The sequence below is a fragment of the Salvia miltiorrhiza genome, chromosome 1 (genome assembly GCF_028751815.1).
Source record: "Salvia miltiorrhiza cultivar Shanhuang (shh) chromosome 1, IMPLAD_Smil_shh, whole genome shotgun sequence".
Lineage (NCBI taxonomy): Eukaryota > Viridiplantae > Streptophyta > Magnoliopsida > Lamiales > Lamiaceae > Salvia > Salvia miltiorrhiza.
Window position 1 is genome coordinate 51,338,267 of NC_080387.1, and position 19,976 is coordinate 51,358,242.

The 19,976-nt window shown below is 33.6% G+C and overlaps 2 protein-coding genes across 2 annotated transcripts; one reads left to right on the forward strand and one right to left on the reverse strand.

Annotated features, from left to right (window-relative positions):
- Positions 1 to 1,254: 1,254 nt before the first annotated feature.
- On the reverse strand, positions 1,255 to 2,499 carry LOC130991435 (NDR1/HIN1-like protein 13). Its single transcript, XM_057915666.1, has one exon. It carries the CDS (start codon positions 2,217 to 2,219, stop codon positions 1,437 to 1,439), a length of 783 nt encoding a protein of 260 aa, XP_057771649.1. The 5' UTR covers positions 2,220 to 2,499; the 3' UTR covers positions 1,255 to 1,436.
- Positions 2,500 to 8,551: 6,052 nt separating this feature from the next.
- LOC131009650 (glycine-rich cell wall structural protein 1.8-like) lies at positions 8,552 to 15,474 on the forward strand. Its single transcript, XM_057937064.1, has 2 exons — positions 8,552 to 8,866; positions 14,884 to 15,474. The coding sequence occupies exons 1-2, from the start codon at positions 8,552 to 8,554 to the stop codon at positions 15,472 to 15,474; spliced, it is 906 nt and encodes a 301-aa protein (XP_057793047.1).
- The last annotated feature ends 4,502 nt before the right edge of the window (positions 15,475 to 19,976 follow it).

Below are 19,976 nucleotides of genomic sequence, written 5' to 3' on the forward strand. Positions count from 1 at the left end.
GTGGACTCATTTCTCTAGCTACTCACTAATTTAATTATTTTTTTTAACTTTTTTTAATTTTTATGCCCCTTTTTTCATTAATTAAATAAACAAGTTTTCTTAAAATTTGTGTCATCCTATAATTTTTTTTTCGTGGACGAAGGAAGTATAATTTTGTTAAAAAAAATTCAACTCATGATCAAAATATAATACTCCTAGTATTAATTGCCAATTGTTCATGTTGTATACACATTCTTTGAATTAAAGTCAACAAAAAAAAGTACATTAGAAATATTTTTAACTTTTGGGGGCATTGAGGGGTCCATATTATTCAAACCATAAATTTTTTACAATTCAATAAAATTAATTTGCACCGACGCTTGCACCCACCGACTTTCGTGAATCCACCTAACATTTTCGTTCATTTACACACCACAAAATTAAATACATATATATTTTCCAACTTGGGTAATTTTCATGGCATGGAAACTTTCATATCGCATCGAAAATTTATAATCATTTAATTAAGATCACGTATGTCAAAAAGCATATTCTCCATAATACACATTTATGAAGTAAAATGTTAGATGATTTAAAAAGAAAATTAAAATGTTTTCTATGTCATGAAAATATAACAAACACTGAGCCGAACTTTCATTGCTTTTAACAACCACACTAATGTTTTTCCTGTCTTAGTGTGACAGGGTGAATTAATTACTGTGTTTTTCTTTTTAGTAATACCAAACTAAAATATGATTACGTTAGTTACAATCTAAACTTTTTAGATGCAGTATAATCAGATTTATGAGATATAGAATGTAATTTTAGTAGTTATATATACATATATATATATATATATATATATATATATATATATATATATATGCAAAATTATTCATTACTGGTTCTGACAGTCTGACACAAATAACATCAAACTGAAATCCGGGCTTGAAAAAAAAGTCACATTTGAAATTATAATATTCAAAGATAGATCACAAATTAATTCAGCAATTAACATCACACATTCCTATATTATTCACTGTTGTAAGTCAACTTTTTGTGATTCTTTTATAATCTCTGAGAATTCCTCGTAATTATTGATTCAGTATCTAATTGACTATTTTGGGGGCCAAAGAAAAAAAGAAATTGGGAAAATTATCTCATTTGTGTAATTAAGGCCAATTTAAAGCTAATATTACCTCAAAATCGCTCTCTTTTAGTTTTTTCATAAGCACATACCTCAAATCATTAAAAAAAGACATTAACTAATTGACATTACAACTAAGAAAAATATGTATATATCACAAATTAAAATTTGAGAAGTCCTAATTAACCTCCTAACAGCAATCATATACCAAATCCAAAAATAATCCAAAAAGAAATTAACACGATCAAACAGAAAAAAACAAACTTTTTTTTCCCAAAAAACAAAATCACACCTTAAGCAAGAATTCTGCTCAAACTGTCCATTTGATGATCTTGATCCTTGGATCGACCTTGCATTTCACGCGCGAAGTTGTCGCTGACGTCGCCGTTTTACCGCTGGGGATCGAAATCTTAATTCCGTCGCAGGTAACCCTAATTTTGAGATTCTTCGTTTTGATTTTCCCAATTTTCACCCTCACTTTGGTATCCAGTTGAATCTTCAGCGGCAGGCTCTTATTCTTCAAGCTTGATTTCAGCTGCGAAGCGTCGGCGCCGTCGGAGATTTGGTTTCTCGAGCTCGTAACGACGCTTCTCAACGTCGTAACGTTCTTCTTCCCCTGCGCGAAGCCGGCGAAGGATCCGTCGGCAATGTCGAGATCGCCGGAGATAAATTTCACCGAAATCGTATCGTAGAAGAAGGCAATCTTCTTGTTAGGGTTGCGCGCGGTGATGGAGAGGTTGAACGACGAGGAGATGGAGTTGTCGGTGAGGTTGAATCTGGAGAGCTGGAGCGAATTGACGGCGAAGGAGGGGCGGTGGGGGCGGTAGAGAACGTAGAACACGGCGCCAGCGATGGCGGCGAGGAAAAGGAGGAGGAGGATCGCCAGAGTCGACCAGAGGCAGCACGAGCAGCAGCAGCCGCGGCGGTGGCCCCGCTTCGGCGGCGGCTGCGGGCGGTAGGCCGGCCGCGTGGAGTTGTAGAGCTGCGCCTTGTTCGCCGGGAACGCCGGGTTCGCCTCGCCGTTCGCCGCGGTGGGAGCGCCGCCGCCGCCGTTGGCAGCGGGCTTCGCTGATGGATACACTTTGTCGTTCATCTCTTTCTCTAAATTATGAATTTCTTTTTTTGTTATTGCGTGTATATGTGGAGAGAGAAGAAAGTGTTTTTTAGAGAGAGACAGAGAGAAGAAAGTTTTAGAAGAATATATATGGAAGATTTGAAGTGTGAGTGACTAGTGTGTGTGAGAGAGAGCGAAGAAGGCGACAAGAACTGCTTAACTAATGCGTAATTATGATTAATTACAATTAGTGACTGTTTTACAGGGTTTATTGCTGGATTATTGCCTTTATTAGCTATTGCTAGAGTCTAGACTACTAGTGCCGCCTTAGGATAATATGTTGACCAAAACCTAAATAATTAGGCTTATGGTCAACGTCGAGATTAGGTTCTTGTACACTATTTACGAATTTGGGAGTATTTGTTAGGTTGCAAAAAATTACTACTAGTTTGGAATTTTTTAGGTATTGTTAAAATTATTTTTTGATTTATTCTTTTAGTGGAATTGGAAGACAGTTTTTTTTTTTTTTTTGAGTCACAGTTCTATAAATAATAGCCTTGTGATCTAATTTTTTTAGATATTAATATATTATTAATTAATTGAGTATTTTCTATTTTAATAATTATAATTTTAACTTTTAACTCAAGTTATAATGTATTAAGATAAAAATATTAAATAATATTTAATGTATTTAAATTAAATAGATTCATGCATATTTAATCAAATATTTATATGCATATATCAATTCATTGTAACTACTTAAATATTTTCATGCATCGATCAATTCATTGTATCTAATTAAATATTTTGAAGCATCTACAAATTCAGTGTAACTATTAAATATATATTCATGTATCAGCTAAATTAGGTTGGCCCAAAAATAGTTTTATTTTTCATAAATTATTTGGGTGTTTGAAATTTTTAATGTTTTTTTTAAAATTTATTTTGATAGTGTAATTGGAAAACAATGAAGAAAGAACCAATATGTGTTTTCTGGCTATACTTCTGGTTTTTTTTTTTTTTTTTTTCTTTGAGGTAATTTGTGGCGTTTGATATTTCAAAGTTTACCCTCTCTATCTGTAAGTGTATGTTTATTGCTTTGTGCAATTATTATACTAGTTTGTCAAGTGTTAACTACTGTTAAGAATTTTATTAAACTTAAAGAAAGTAAAAGAAAATAGGTATTTAAAGGCATATATTTTATTGGAACTTCTCTTTTAAAATTCATACAATAAATAAATAAATACGTGAACTTGTTAAGAAATTGAAGAATTATCTGACACATTCCTCCATCTTTAGTTCCTAACTTATTTTTAAGATGCTCAATTAATTATTACTCTCTAGCTCGGTGTGGATTAGAAAGCACAAATTTAAAAAAATATTAGTAGATATGTATAAAATATAAAAATAAATTCATCAAAATTGATTGTAAATAAAGTACATATATCAAGGAAATTAAAGTATTACCTTTGTGTCCATATTTATTATTTTCAAAGTGTAATAAATGTATTCTTCAATTTTTTTTGTGAGCATTTGACTAACTAATGAGCTGCTCACCTTTTAGATTTTGTTAAAATACAAACTGTTACTATTCCACTAAAATTTATAAAGTGATTATATGTATAATGTATGCAATCTCCACACCTTTTCCAAAAAAATCAAATGCCGCTAAATAGGATTGCAAGTGTTAAATGGAAAAATAACGAGTGTCATTTTGTGTTTAGATACATGTACGAAACTATAACTAAAAATACATGTACAAATCATTTAATAAGAAATAGAAGAATTTGTAATGTTATAAAAATACATGAACTAATCCATTCTTTTAGATACATGTATGTAATTATTACCAGGAAGAATTTGGAAGATTTCGAATATATTTTTGTCACTCTTTGAATTCAAAAGAAAAGATTGTCATGGAAAAATCCAATAAATTAAAGATGAGAAATGCATAAAGCAAAAAGAATCCTATACGTTATTAATATTACTAAAGCTGCATTAGATTAATGGTTAATGCACAAAAATAATTGTTAACTTGTGATATTAAAAAAAAAAAAAAGGTAAACTAGTAGGAACTTTGTCACTTTTTATTCTCAAATTTTGAAATATGACACTTAAAAAGGAACAATAAATTTATCTTAACAGGACACTTAAAAAAAATAGAGGGAGTATGTCATAAAATGAAAAGATCATATTTATTGTGCACAACTGAAAATGAAAATGCCATAATTATCATGAGCAAACAAAGTAAATTTATTTTTATAATTAATCATCTAAAGCATATATATTTTCATATATAAGTTATTCGTACGGCTATGTATATCTTGACTATAATAACTTGTATTTGATGACATATTGGTAATATTTTTTGTATTAGTCATTGACTCATTGGGTGCAATTAGATCAATTTGATCCACATATTAAATGCTATAAATATTCATTTTTCAATATAAAAGACATTCTTCCCCTTTTTACATTTTTCATGTCATAATTATATATATATATATATATATATATATATATAGAGAGAGAGAGAGAGAGGTGGCTCCAATGAGATCCCCTAATTTTAGTGAGATCTAGGGCACGATCTGATGCGTTTATTTCATCAATTCTATGGCTGATATTGTATCTGGAGTGTGATTTTTTTTTTCGCATGGTTCGAATCCTGGAGGGAGCAGAATATTTTAAATTTTGTTATTCATCAGTATATATTGCATTGTTCATCAGTATATACTGCCTTATGTCTTATTCATTACCAATTTTTTAAATTTTATTTTTCATCAGTATATTCGTTAGATATACGTCTTGTCCATTAGTATTATGTCGTATTCATTGTCCTCATGTTACACGAAAAATAGGGGGTCTCCAGCCCACCCCTATATATATATACAGGGGTGGGCTACCACGAGAACATATCTTAAAATAAGAAATAAGAGCAATTTTCAATGTATGAATTTTATGTAGAACACGTATGAATTCGTTTTATAAAGGTAAGAATTGTGAAAAATAAATTTTTACTACTTTTGGGATTCAAACCCAGGACCATAAATCCATCCAACAAGGTTGCGAATCAACCGTAGATCTTGATGATCTAAGGGCTGAAAATGATTCTTATTTTATATCTTAAGAAGTGTACTTATTATATATATATATATAGAGAGAGAGAGGTGGACTAAAATAAAAACAGATTTTTTTGTATAAAATAGGAATGGATCTCACCCTTTCATTTTCCTAGATCCTATGGCTTGATTTCATCCTAGATATAAGCCTTAAAACTAACGCCTATTAGATGGGAGGATTATTTTGTCATTTTAAGTTATCACAATCGGTTACCATATATTCATTATTTTCTTCCCATATCAAAACATATCCTTACATCATCAAAAAATATATCTTTGCAAATTAAATCTTAAGCTACACGTAAAACACCTAATATTTTTTTAGATTATCTTTTCCACACATGCAAATTACAGAACACTTTTGAATCCAGAAATCAATTCGGAATTTTTCAGCTTTGCATGGTGTCGTCTGGTACATTAATCTCATCGATTATCTCTTCTAACTATCCATGCCTACTTATTTGTTTTCCAGATTAATTCGGTAACATCACATAGAATTGAATACAAAAACTTGCTTCTGTAATAACTGTTTGGATTCATTCAAATAATTAGTTCATCATTATCTTACTTAGGGAGAAAGAACGTTGAATTAGTAACATGTAATATGGGATAGATATATAATATTTCTCGTGAACAAAAACGCTACGAATCAACAAAGTCTGGATTCATACACAGTAAACTGCATGAATTATGTTTTGATATTGTATAAATCAAAAATACATTGCATGAATCAATCGTTGATACAGCACGAATCAAATGTCTGAATTCAGAATCATGTAAAATAATTCATGCAATGAACTATGTGATTCATGTTTTTGTTGCTCGTTCATCTGTTCCACAGCTTTCACCAACACAGAAGGAGTGGTCCTTGTAAACAATGTCGGATAATCCTCAAACGGTCTGACAACCCATTCTTTGTAGTTCACCATCCCTTCCTTGCGTTTCTTATACCTAGTCTTTTTGACAATTGCAACAGGAGACCCACCATCCTCTATCGAATCATCTGACATCTCCTGCTCAGAATTCTCCACAACATCCATTTTCTTCCTCTTATTCAAGACCCCTAAATCATAAGGAAGGCCAATTCAAAATTCCAGCAATGCTATTATACATTAATCTTTGCAAATTAAATCATGTGATGCGACCACGATTCATACGACAATACAGAATGAATCATACTCGCACAACGTGGTTCATACATCAAATAATTTACCCATTTAATAAACAAATTCATCCAACTAACACTAATGATTCATGCTATAGGTACTGTGGTTCACAATAACTTCTCACAGATATTTTACAGTAGCACAAACTAGAAAACAAAAAATCATTTTCATAACCTCTCCCAAAAAAGAATCCCCAAAACATTAAGGTGTAATCCACTACAAATAACAATCGAAAATCACCGACGATTCGACTGTTCAAATCCAAGTCGTCGATTTTCCAATCAAGATAACAAAAAACTGAAAGAAAAAAAAAACAAAACACTAGATAGTTATTTGCATACCCGCTCTCGTTGATTTCGTAATCGCCATTGTAGTTCTAAAATATTCTAGCCCGATTTTTTTTTTTTTATGGTATGACAGCCAAAATTCAAGACCAAGTTCTCCGCCGGCAGTGATGAAGTGATACAATTGGAAAATAAACCCTAAAACTTCTAATTCATACACTAAAAAACAATAATTTATTATTTCTTCACCCAATAGATTATCTAGCCATTAATGATCAAATATTAGTTTGATATTAACGAATCCTTTCAATTCGCAGGCAATGACAACAGATTTCACGTTCCTATTAAATTGGACACTATTTTCGGAGGAAGGTTAGTGCATATCATCAGCCGTGTTTTTTTTTTTTTTTACCAAAATAGCCTCAATCGATTTTTATATATGATTCACACTTGGAATTAGTTTGAATCGATCAATTAGTAAAACTCTTATCTGGACCGTACAATTAATTAGATCTATGGTTATTATTTATTCCTATTTTATACACTAAGGGGTGTTTTCACCCTAGCCCACCCCTATATATATATATATATATATACTTAGAATAAAAAAATATTAAATGTTTGTACTTTTAATAAAAACTTTGAGTGATTTTATTTATTTTTATATGTATTTATTAATTGAATAATAATTCATCATTAAATTTTCTTTAAAAAACATCATTAAGTGGATATTTTTATTTTTAAAAAATGCTAATGTATTTTAATTAAAATATAGTATAATTATTCATTCTATTTTAGAAATATGTTAAATTATTTAAATAAAATGATAATATATATAATTCAAACTTTGAACTTGATTTAATATATATATATAGGTAAACTTTTACTAGGCATATTTTATGTAAAACACATTTTTATTTTTAATATTGTGATTATATCGTTCTCATTGATCCGGATCAATGAACCAAATAGATTTACCCTTAGAGCATCACCAACGATGGGTGCGAAGGCCGGATCGAACTCGGCCTATCGCACCCATCGCCGTTGCTGCACCCGGGTGTGAGGGGGGGCGATGGAACGCACTCGGCGGCTGTGGGAGCGAAGGAGGGGGCGTGTTTACACACGCCCCTTTTCAAAAAAAAAAAGGAAAATTGAAAAAAAAAATTAAAATCGGCAGTAGCCGTTATTTTCTATCCGTTTTTTTCCGTTGGCTTTTTTTCCTTTTTTTTTTTTTAATTCTTAGCACCTCTATATATATATCAACAAATACCTCAAACATTCATCATTCTCCTCATTTTCTTCTTCATCTTCTACTTATATTATTTCAACAAATAGCAATGGAAGGCGATTGGAGCAACTATTGGCGTGAACACCCTCAAAATCCATCCCCCGGCGAATCAAATGCTTCCAGGCATGGATTCTCGCCGTTCACGCAAGAATCGAATGCCTTTCAAGCGGCGGCCACCAATTTGAACCCCCGCTTTGCCGCCGTTGCCGACCCCGAGCCCGACGTGGAGGAGATTGCTTCTATGCCGGCGGCCAAACGTAGCAACTATTATCCGCCAGAAACGGTGCTAATTTTCCGTTTGTATTGCGAGCACACCCACGACTCTGTGGTGAGTGTCGACCAAAAAGGGGCGAAGTTTTGGGGCTCCCTCTGCACCCAATACAACGCTGAAAAGCCCCGATGATCTATTTCACGCGACGTCACGCAAATCAAATCTCACTTTCAACGGGTGGCGAAGGATTCGAAGAGGTTTGAGGCCATGCACAAAAAATGATACGATCAATGGAAATCAGGCATGAGTGATGGTCAAATCCTGGATCAAGCAGAGGCAATGTGGCTAGCCGAGTGTCGTGTTCCGTTCCGGTATCCGCATGCATGGAAGATCTTGCGCGAGTCCAAGAAATTTGCAAGTCTCGGTGAGGATGTTCACTCCGATGTCCATTCGGACAAACGATCAAAGGGCTCCGACGGTCTTCCCACAACGACTTCTAGCGACGCGAGTATCTCCACCCGGCCCCAAGGGCAAAAGGCGGCCAAGAGAGACAAACGGAAAGGCAAGAAAAAGACCGAAGAGACGTCGGAGGATAACCAAAAAGCTCTCGGGTACATGGCGAATATGGTGACTGCAATGGAAACGTTCTCCCAAGTTCAACGTGACCTCGCCGATAGCATGTTGATGAGCCGGGACACCTCTCAAATGAATCCCGACGAATTGGCGTTTCACATGTGCAAGGTGGCGGAGATCAAGCAACGAAACAACATCCGCTAGATTTTTAGGATTTTTTATTTTATGTTTGTTTTAATTTAAGTAATTTAGGATTTTAATTTCTTGTATTGCAACTTTATTTCAATCAATGTAGGATTTGAATTTTAATTCAATGAAATTTTAATTTATCAATTATTGTAAATTTAAAATGGAAACTAGAATAAAACTAATTCAAAAATAAAATAAAATCTATTGCACCCAAGTGAGTGCAATACCATTGTTGGAGTGGGTGCAATAGAAGTGAAGTGTTGGTGATGCTCTTACATATTCATTTATATTTTACGATCATGAATTTATAAATAACCAATCATCGAATTCTATTTTGGCTTCGAACCTAACTATCGTACATCCTTTATCGAGTAAACAAGTGCAATGCCAATCACATTAAATGATGCGAAGGCACCAACAAAATTGGTGAAATGTATATGGTAGTATTTATTTTAGAGGTAAGTCGATGGAAATAGAATTAGTGGAAGAGTGAGTGAATTTTGAGCCTAAAATTGATAGTTGAATCTCACCCACTATATTTATTGGACTACAGCTTTTATTTTATTTTATTTTAGAATTGATTGCTGCATCGAATCTTCTCTACTATTGCTTCCTAAACCACGTGTGAGAGTGAGTTTTCATTATTACCTGCATCACTTCCCCATATTCTTCCTGCACCCACCATTTTTCTTTTTAAATTGTTATTATTATATTAAAAGTGAAGTTCAATCAATGTAACAATGGTGATAGTTCTGTTATTGGATAAACAATGATTTAATTATTCTTTTTTGTTTTTTAATTTACAAAACGATTTACAAATTTCGACACTAAAAACACGAGTTCGCTATTAGTGTAGTTTATAACATCGCTCGTCGAAATTAGACTAAATTAAAATTAATCATATGCTTAAATACCGGAAATTTTTATTATTTTATACTATAACATTTAGTATTTGCATCCCGTGCAATACACATGAAACATTTTTATATTTCTATATTTATACAAAATTGATACTAATGTCAATTATCATATAATATAATAAAAAAATTAATTTTAATTAAATATATTTGAGCTGAATATCGAAACAATAAAAAAAATAAGAATTTACAATAATAAAAATTGATATTATGAAAAGATAGAAAAATGAAGTAAAAAAATATAAATAAAAAAGAATTGTGTCTCAAAAAGAAAAAAAGAATTGAAGAATAGACTTATTCAAAAAAAAAAAATAAGAGAGAATGTTTTTAAATCATCTTTAAATAAATATAACTTTTACATTTTAGATCAAATATTTACATAAAATATACCAAATTAAAGCTTATATTGTTATCTTTAATTTAATATGCATATTACATATATATTTATAATTAGTCAAATTTCACGATTTTAGTTAGCAAATAAAACCTAAAAATAAGAAAATAAAGAAAAAAGGAACAAAAAAATAGTTCGCAAATAAATCTTCCGTTTTTATCATAACTATAAAATTTTCATTCAATTTTAAAATTAATTTAAATTGATTTCAAATTGAAATCTTGGAATTTTAATATAGTATAAATTTCAAGAGCGATTCTACATTCACCACAAAAAATCAGGTGAACAGTGGCGGAATTTTACGACGGGAGAGTTCCCGTCAAGAAAAATGGCGGCGTTCTCGACGGAATATAATTCCCGCCGTAAATCCATCACAAATCCGTCGAGAAATTTTAATTTCTTAAAATATTACTCCCTCTGTCCCACTCCAATAGGCTCACTTCTTTTGGGCACGGAGATTAAGAAAACTTACTTTTTAGTAGTAGGAAAGTGGTGTGGTCCACACCAATTAAGTACAACTTTTTTACCCAAAAAGGAAAATGAGCCTATTGGAGTGGGACTGAGGGAGTACTTTTTTTTTTATTCGCCCGCCAAGAATCTGTCGATAATTATTAAATTTAATTAAAAAATTATGTACCCGTCGAGAAATATAATTTTTTTAAAATTATTTTAAATATTTCGATTTTCCGTCATTAAACCGTCGAGAATATTGCTGAATAGTATCCCCCAAATTCAATTGCCCTACACCATTCCCCAAATTGAGTTCAGTTCACCCAAATTCAATTGCTGCCGGATTCCGCCGCCGCTGCTCGCCCCCTGCCGGAGTCGATCTGCTGCTTCTCACTCCCTCGACATTCACCATTAGTCCTCTCTCCCTCTCGCTCTCTCTCCATCTCCCCCCCCCCCCTTCTCTCTCTCTCTCTCTCAAATTTGTATAGTTTCAGATCTGCCCCGTTCACCCCGCCGTCCGCCGGAGTCCCCTGCTTTTGTCTGCCGCCGCCTAGCCCCCTGCCGGATCTCCTCTTTCTCTCTCTCTCAAATTTGAAAGGTGCCTTCAAAGTTAATTTTTTGATTTTGATGAATTTTCTACTAAATCGGATTTTGATGCTTTATATTAATTTTCTACCAAATTATTATAATATTATATTAATATATATATATATTTTTTTTTTTGAAGAAATATTATATTAATATATTTATTCACACATTTATGTGAGCCTTTGTTGTATATATAAATAATAATATACTTAATTAGGTGTTACTTAGTTTTCCCTTCACAGCTTGCGGGGTTTGCATAATTGCACCTTATATGCTTCATCGCAAAATCAATAATGACAATTTGTGGATTATGACGTTTTATCATTAAAAAGTTTTTATATTTAATTAAGTCGAATTACGAATTGGGCACAGCAAAATATTACAAATAATTTCGGCTTGATATATTACGATTATATAATAATAATAATATAGCTGGCTGCAGGTTTGATCTAACAGAAGCGAGTTAGTGAGAGAGGAACCCTACACCAGTCTTTACCTAATTAACATTTTGGTTGCTTTGAAATTTCTCCAATCAATTAATATTTACAAAAAGTAGGCCACTAGTAATACTAATAAACTTTATATGGTGTTGAATATGCTTCACTCAATCACTCATTATCCTTCCATTGATTTATTGGCAAAATGGTTAATACGTGAGATCAAATATCTTGTAGTGAATATATCGTAATATATTTTTTAAATTTAATTATTACATAAAAAATATATATGCTTCCCTCATACAACAACCTTATGATTTTTTTAATGGTTTTTCTATTACAGTTTATATTTTCATTTTACTGAAGTATGGCCCAATTTAAGTAATTGTATGAGATTTAATTATGATGGTGTTTAATTATTAAGTGTTTTTTGCGTGTAAACAACAGACAAATCAATGTCAAACTTGACCTTGATTTGTTATTCAGTGTGACAATGGAATAATACCAAAATGTTTTGTTATCCGAAAATGGAATGTGTAAGTGAATACATTACATTGGTATGTTAGGTATTCTTTGATTTTGATTGCAACATATGTGCTACTTATTATATACTATAGTTTTTCTTTAAACGAGTGTCAATATACAATATAGCATTATGTGATGTGCGCGCGAATGCACAGTGAGGTCATCTCTAATCATTATTATTTTAATTAATTATAAATAATATTTAAAATTCTAAGTATCCTTATTATTTAGGGGTTTTGGCTTGTAAATATCCGAACTTTAAATTCATTCTGATGTTGCACCCGATGAATTTTTACCTACAAATCATTGCTGACATGATAACCAAATTAAGAGGGAAATTTGAAGTGCATAATGAAACATACTCCTAAGTTTGTTATCAACGTGAGATCTAAAATATATAATTGTTGGGTTTGGGATGTCAATCCGATTGCCACATCACTAACGATTTGGGTGTAAAAATTTACCGAATACAAAATAAGAAAGAATTCAAAATTTAAGTATTTATAAATAAATTTTAAAATTAGAGTGCAAAACTAAAAAATGATAAAAGTTCGAATATTTATATGTCAATACCTCTAATAATTATACTATTTCCTAAAATGCTTGTACGATCTTGTATTGCTATGCATATAAAGTCGAGAAATGTCTAATATCGGGTCGATCTTAGTTGTTGTCGTACATTAACACGTGACTAAAATTGACATTTTCATTCGAGAGTTATGTGCTAGAGCAAAGATGACATCACCATTATATCTTTAATCCACCTGGTTAACACGTGATAATTCTTAGAGGGTGTTTGTATGAGCCTATAAGCTCTTTAAAATAACTTATTATGAGTTATTTATGAGTATATAAGCTCATTCAAAGTGTTTTGTAAAATAAGTTTCCAAAGAACTTATAAGCCGTAAAAATAAGCTCTAAGAGCATTGGCAACGCCTACACGATAGCAGCTTACTCGTGTAAGTCTGCTATCGTGTAAGCGATGCGGGCCGAACTTACACGAGGGCTACACGTTCTATTGTGTAGCCCTTTAAACGGTTGAAACGCGCCTTTAAAAAAAATCGATTTTTGAATTTGAAGGATTTGTTTTTATTTTATTAAATTTTATGTAATTTTTAGGATTTCAAAAATAATGCAATTTAAATTTAAAGTAAATTGTGTAATTTAAATTTATAAAATTAAACTTAAATGAAAAATAGAAAAATCAAAACTAATGCTATCATGTAACCTCAATGCACTATCTTTACACCATGTGGTCCCCCCCTCATAAAGTAGGCTATCATGTAACCCCAATGCGGATGCTCCCCCAAAAATAAGCTCATTTACCCCAATTTATTTTCTTATTATATTATAAGCAATTCTCATTTTACAAAAATAACTCAATTATAATTTTTTTATTTTCATCATATATCATTCTAATTTCATTTGTCTTCTATTTTTTCTCTCTAACAAATATTTTCTCTTACTAACTAAAAATTCCCTTTTTAGTTTATAAGCTCAATCACCCAAACACTTTAATAACTTATAAGCTTTTAAGAAATGACATCTTATAAATTACAAGAATTTATAGATTCTTTAAAATAAGCTTAGTCAAACACCCTCTTCATACTACATCGTAACTATCCAATCTACTAAGAGCATCCGCAATGGGGGTTCCTTGATAGCCTACTTGATATCCTACTTGATAGTGTTTGTATTATTGAGTAGGTAGTGCTGCATTGGGGTTCCTTGATAGCCTACTTGATAATATTAGTTTTGATTTTATGTTTTTCATTTAAATTTTATTGCATAATTTAAATAGCATATTTTTGTAATAGTTAAATACTGGATTAAACATAAAATTTAAAATTACTTAAAACATAAAAAAAATACATAAAAATTTAAAAACACCTAAAAAAAATACATAAAAATTTGAAAAACCTAAAACATCATTAAAATCACATAATTAAAAGCCTAGGATAGACCACGACGCCTGAGCACGTCGGCGACCATGGACGCGTGCAATGCACGTTGTGCGTCCGTCATGTGCGTCGTATCCGTGTTCAGGAGCTGCATATCGAGCTCCCTCTCCCGGATATCGTTCCTCCGCTGGTACTGGGGGGTGAATGCCCTCATCTGCTCGTCGGTCCTCTCCAACCTCTCCACTATTTCTGGTGGAGGATCCGAGCTCATATGCGACACTGCTGCCTTCCCTTTCCCTTTCGCCGCCGCGTTGCCAATGGGCCGAGCAGAAGAGATCTCCTCGCCCGACGCCGAGGTGGTGAAGCCGCCCTCTTCCATAGTCTTTGTCCTCTTGGAGGCATGCACGTCTCCAAAGAGGTACATCGACTTGAACTTGGGATTGTTCCGGAGAACTCTCCACGCGTTCCAGAAATTGAAGGAGGCCCTGTGTGGGCTTCGAGCCTTGAAGAGGGTTTGGGCCTTTTCACGAATCATATCATCCGAATGACCGGACGACCAATTGTTGCGCGTCTCTACCCAAACAGCTTCCCAGAGACGCACATCCGCGCTCACCCGGGACCAGTGGCCTTGAAGTTGCTTGATCTTAAGGTCGACGCCGAGGATGGGGTTCACACGTTCGGTGGTGAAGCCGTTGGTGGTGACGACGTCGGTGGTGATGTAGAAGGTGGTGAAGTCGTCGGTGGTGATGCCGTTGGTGGTGACGATGTCGATGGTGATGTTGTCGGTGGTGACGATGTCGGTGGGGAAGTTGAAGGTGGTGATGCCATCGGTGGTGAAACCGTCGGTGGTGAAGGTGTAGGTGGTGAAGCCATTGGTGGTGACAATGGCGGTGGTGATGTAGATGGTGGTGAAGCCGTCGGTGGTGAAGCGGTTGGTGGAGATGCCATCGGGGGTGGGGATGTCGTCGGAGGGGCTAATGTCGGTGGAGATGCTGTTGGTGGTGAAGCTGTCGGTGGTGATGCCGTTGGTGGTGATGATGTCGGTGGTGAAGGAGTTGGTGGTGATGAGGTTGGTGGTGAAGCCATCGGTGGTGTTGATGTCGGTGGCGAAGTTGTAGGTGGAGATGACGAAGGTGGTGATGACGAAGGAGGAGATGACGTTGGTGGTGATGTCGTTGGCGGTGGTGAAGGTGTCGGTGGCAATGTCGTCGGTGGTGAAGCCATCCGGCTCCAATATGCCTCTCCCTTCTGATCCGTCCCACGGATCGAGTCGTTGGTCTTCTCCGCCCAAATTTGGACGATGAGATCCGTATGCTCGGGAGCATACGTATGACGGTACCTAGCGGCCTTGTCGTGCTTGATTTTGGTGGCCATTTCCTTCCTCCGGCCGCCTTTGTTTGGTGGGGAGACACTCTGTTGTGTACTGACCGGTTCCTCCTCGGGCGGGCTCTCCTCCAAGTTGATTCCTCCCATATCGGGATGATAATCGGAGGAGAGATCGGGGCACCAATTTGGATCGTAGAAAGGGTTGCATGGATCCATGACGGAAAAAATTGTATTGTTGATAAATGGAGGAGAAGAAAATTGGAGAAGAAGAGGTGTGAAGATGGTGGGGAGAAGGTGGGGTTTTTTAAAGAGGAGAAGAAGGAAAAAAAAAAATTGAAAACGGTCGGTCAAAGGTGCGCAAATCGAGGAGGTGCAGTCAAAATTCGAATAAAATTCGAATTTTCCAATTTTTCCTTTTTTTTTTTTTTTTTTTTTTAAATTGGGCGCGTGCATTGCACGCGCCATCCATTCCCCCGTTCGAGCATACCCGATAACTCGAGAACTCCTCGAGGAGCTCCCCCCCGCATCGCGCTCCTCGACCGGCTCCCTCTCCTCGAGTACCCGCGTTGCGGGTGCTCTAATCGAGGCACATTGCGTTGTGCCCGTTGGCATCATGGTATTGACAAATAAACTTCTTTTAGGCGTATTGACAAATAAACTCAGTAGTCTTCTATTTAAAGATTCTAAACCCCGATAAAATAAGTATTCTTTTATTTTAAGACTATTCGTATTCTATAATCCAATAACTTGTGTCACATAAAACTCAAAAAAAGATGGGTTTCTAACTTTCAATGGTTTATTAAAAATTAAATCTTCTACTATTAAAAAAATTAAAATCTTCTAGATAAATAAAATAAATAATTGAAATATTAATTATACAATTATTTAGTAGTATTAAGTTTAGCAATATTTTATTCTGAACAACTTATTAATGTCCAAACTCCTTAGTCAAGCCTCTCAAACAGTTGGCCCACAAGATATGATCATAGTTTGAATAGGTTTAATGGGCCTACGTTTTGGGCCAATTCAAAATAAGCCCAAATATAATTTGAACCAATTTTTTCTCTAACAATTAGTTAGATGTCATCTCCAAAAAAATTGTTTTGAGAGTATGTCATGTCCAAACTTAATGTCCTTTTATGTTGGTTTCATTTATATTATTTCATTTACTTTTTCGGGGAGACGTTTTGGAGACGAAAAACGTGCGTTTGTATAAATTCTCCATCATATTCAATTATTCACCATTTTATTATGTATATGATTCTATAATCTGTTGAACCCCCACTAAATATAGTAAAACAATATTGTAAATATACTTATATTTAAAAACATATCTTAGAAATATAAATTAATTTTTTTGAAAAAAGGTCGGAGTAGGAGCTCGAAGAATGATTTGTGATTTTTTATTAGAGTTAAGGATAAATTCGAATAAAAACTGTGGAAGTATAGTAGGAAAGCATGATAAAAAGTTGAAATGTTAAAAGACCTAGAAGGTGTATTGGGGCCCATATTAGCCACTAAAGTTCTCTCTCTCACTCTGTCACATCACACGCGTATTACATATATGAACAGATCACCTATTCATCGTGAGCAGACATAATGTGCTCATCACTGATGTGACAATCTTAATTAGAATAAGATAATTTTAATTAGAATAAGATATATTAATTCTCTTTTTAAATTAAAATTATCATATCAGTGGTGGGCACATTATGCTTGCCCACAGTGGGTAGGTGATCGATTCTGTTACACATATATCTCGTGGGGTTGAGACTCGTGAAAAATTCTATGAAAGTATTTTACTAAATATATAAAATTATTATATTCCTTGTAAAATTAAATATATTAAAAATATTTCTTTTGTCCTCTATATTTATGTATACATTTCTTTTTTGATATGTCCCCTAAATTTATTCATACTCTATTTTTGTACACTACTCCACATAATTTTCACAATTTTACCCTTGTAATTTACATTATTTACTCACAGTCTAGTTAAAGAATACCCTCAGTATGGAACATTTCTCCACTATCAATACACCAAACGACTTTTTATTTAAATTAGCGTTGTGATCAACCATGCTATTTATGGAGGACGGAGGGAGTATATGAAAATTTCACTAATTAAATTTGAATTCAGATGGTGCAATTATTCATTAAAACGATGCATCCACCGTAGATCTTCGCAACTGTAGGACTAAAAATATCTATTATTAGTTCTCAATTTAAAAGAGAGTTAGGGTGTGTTTACTTTGGTTGTAAAATTTTTATTGAGAAAAGATTGATAAGAAAAAGTGAGAAAATATATTTTTTTTCTTTTTTTATCATATGTTTATCAGAGATGAAAAAAATGAGAAAATGTTAAAAAATATTTTCACACCCCTACCACCTACCATAGGATAATATTATCCAACATTAGAAAGAAAAGGAGTGAAAAGAAAGAAAATGCTGCCCAATAAAATATTCCATCCTACCCGGATTTTTTTTTTCATCATAGTAAACATGTAAAAATAGTAAAAAATTGGTGAAAATATATTTTTTCTCTCTTTTTCCATCAAAGTAAACACGCCCCTTTGCATGATTGGATACTTTTATTCTCAATAGTATCATGATTTCTCTAATACCGCCATTTGGATGAGATATGAATCAAACAAAACTAATTTAAATAGTAACTTTAATTAAGGACCTTAGAATATACTATATCTCAAAATTTCAATCTATTATAATAAATAAAGAATTAATTTTATTATTTTTATCTATCAAAACTATTCCTCAAAACTAAACGGCCTATTTTAGTCTAGTCTAATCTATATGAAGTCCCTTATCTCCGTACATACAAAATTCACTTAATCATTCATTAACTACCATTGTAACTAAAGTGGTAATAAAATTAGAGTGCAAACTTTCTTTATTTGGTGTACTTGAACTTTTCCTTAATTTTATATATATATTATGATTGGCCTTCTCTCTGAGGTGAAAATCCCTGTTGAAATAGCTTGATTCCAAATAGAAAGAAACTTAGGATTAAGACAACTTAAAGCTTGAGGGTTAAAAATTACTAATATTAAAAAGTGAATGAACAAAAGAGTAAATAGAGTGATGTCGTTGGATTTGTTTTCTTTTGTTGAGTTTTCTCTTTCTTTTTTATTGGTTTGTGGGGAATCTTTTGTAATTCAGAAGGAAGATACATTTATGTATATATTTACAATAATTAGATCTAATATTTAAGTTAGTACTAGTGCCATTAGTATTATATTTTCAAAATTAAAATTTGTCCAGTACTTGTTGGCATTTCTTCCAACACCGAATAGAATATAGTAATAAATCAACTTTCTCCTCAACTATATTTGACATTCTTCACCTTTCAATTATTGTTCTCTTTGCACAGTTACAATTTTACACATATACTAGTTACATAAAATCAATTAAAGTTGAATTCACCAAATCTATTTTAAAAATAACAAAAAAATCCTCACCGACACCCCAATGCAGCCGTTTGATTTGATATAAAAAATAATAATAGTACTATTTATTACATTTTTCTTATTTTTTTAGTGGAAGAAATCGGTACCTTTAGCTGTGTAACATATACTTATATTTCAATACTTTTTCCCCCTCATGTTATATTTTTTGGGTTAGTCCTAGCTCAAACTCGTTTGAGTACGAAAGGTATTTTTTTTTTTTTGATCAGTAAAGTAAAACTTTTATTGAAAGAAAATGGATCAAGGCATCAGGAATGCCAATCAAAACAATAAAACAAGTTTAAAGTCTTTGGAACACCAAGAAGTAAAATGAATTCCTAACTCCACGATTTTGTAGGCCTCGTTCCAACTCCAAAGTCTCCCCTTAATCTGTAATACAAGTCTATCAATATCCCAAGCCTTGTCCTGAAAACGACTACCATTCCTGCTTTCCCAGAGCAACCACACTGTTCCCACCCACAAAGCTTTAAGCAGTCTTCTTTCTCTCTTCTTTTTTCCAGCCGCGATGAAAGAAATGAAGTGTTGAAAGATACCTCTCGGATTTGCCGTTTTGATGTCGAGCCATTGAAAGATCTGATCCCAAACCGCCGCTGCTTTCGAGCAATGGAGGAACAGGTGTTCCGTCGTTTCCTCACTAGAAACACATGCATTGCACCATCTCTCATCCACGCTGATCTGAACATTTCTTCTACTCAAATTATCACATGTTGCCAATCTGTTTCTAAGACATCTCCATGCCGTCACCTTTGCTTTATTTGGTGTTGGGGCCTTCCAAACTTTTGTCATCTCCAAAGGTAAAACTTGTTGCTCCTGTCTTGTTTTTGCCACAATTTCATATGCCGACTTGATTGTGAAGCATCCATCTGGTGTCGCCTTCCAGTTCCATCCGTCTGTTACATCTACACAAGGAGCAAAATCAGCAATCACCAACCGGAGATCCTCCACA

What these genes read in the sequence shown, in the direction of transcription:
- LOC130991435 (XM_057915666.1), bottom strand. Translation starts at nt 2,219, where the DNA reads ATGAACGACAAAGTGTATCCATCAGCGAAGCCCGCTGCCAACGGCGGC.
- LOC131009650 (XM_057937064.1), top strand. Translation starts at nt 8,552, where the DNA reads ATGAGTGATGGTCAAATCCTGGATCAAGCAGAGGCAATGTGGCTAGCC. An exon ending in AAAAAGCTCTCGGGTACATG is followed by an intron (nt 8,867 to 14,883) that starts GCGAATATGGTG and finishes GTCGACGCCGAG; the next exon opens with GATGGGGTTCACACGTTCGG.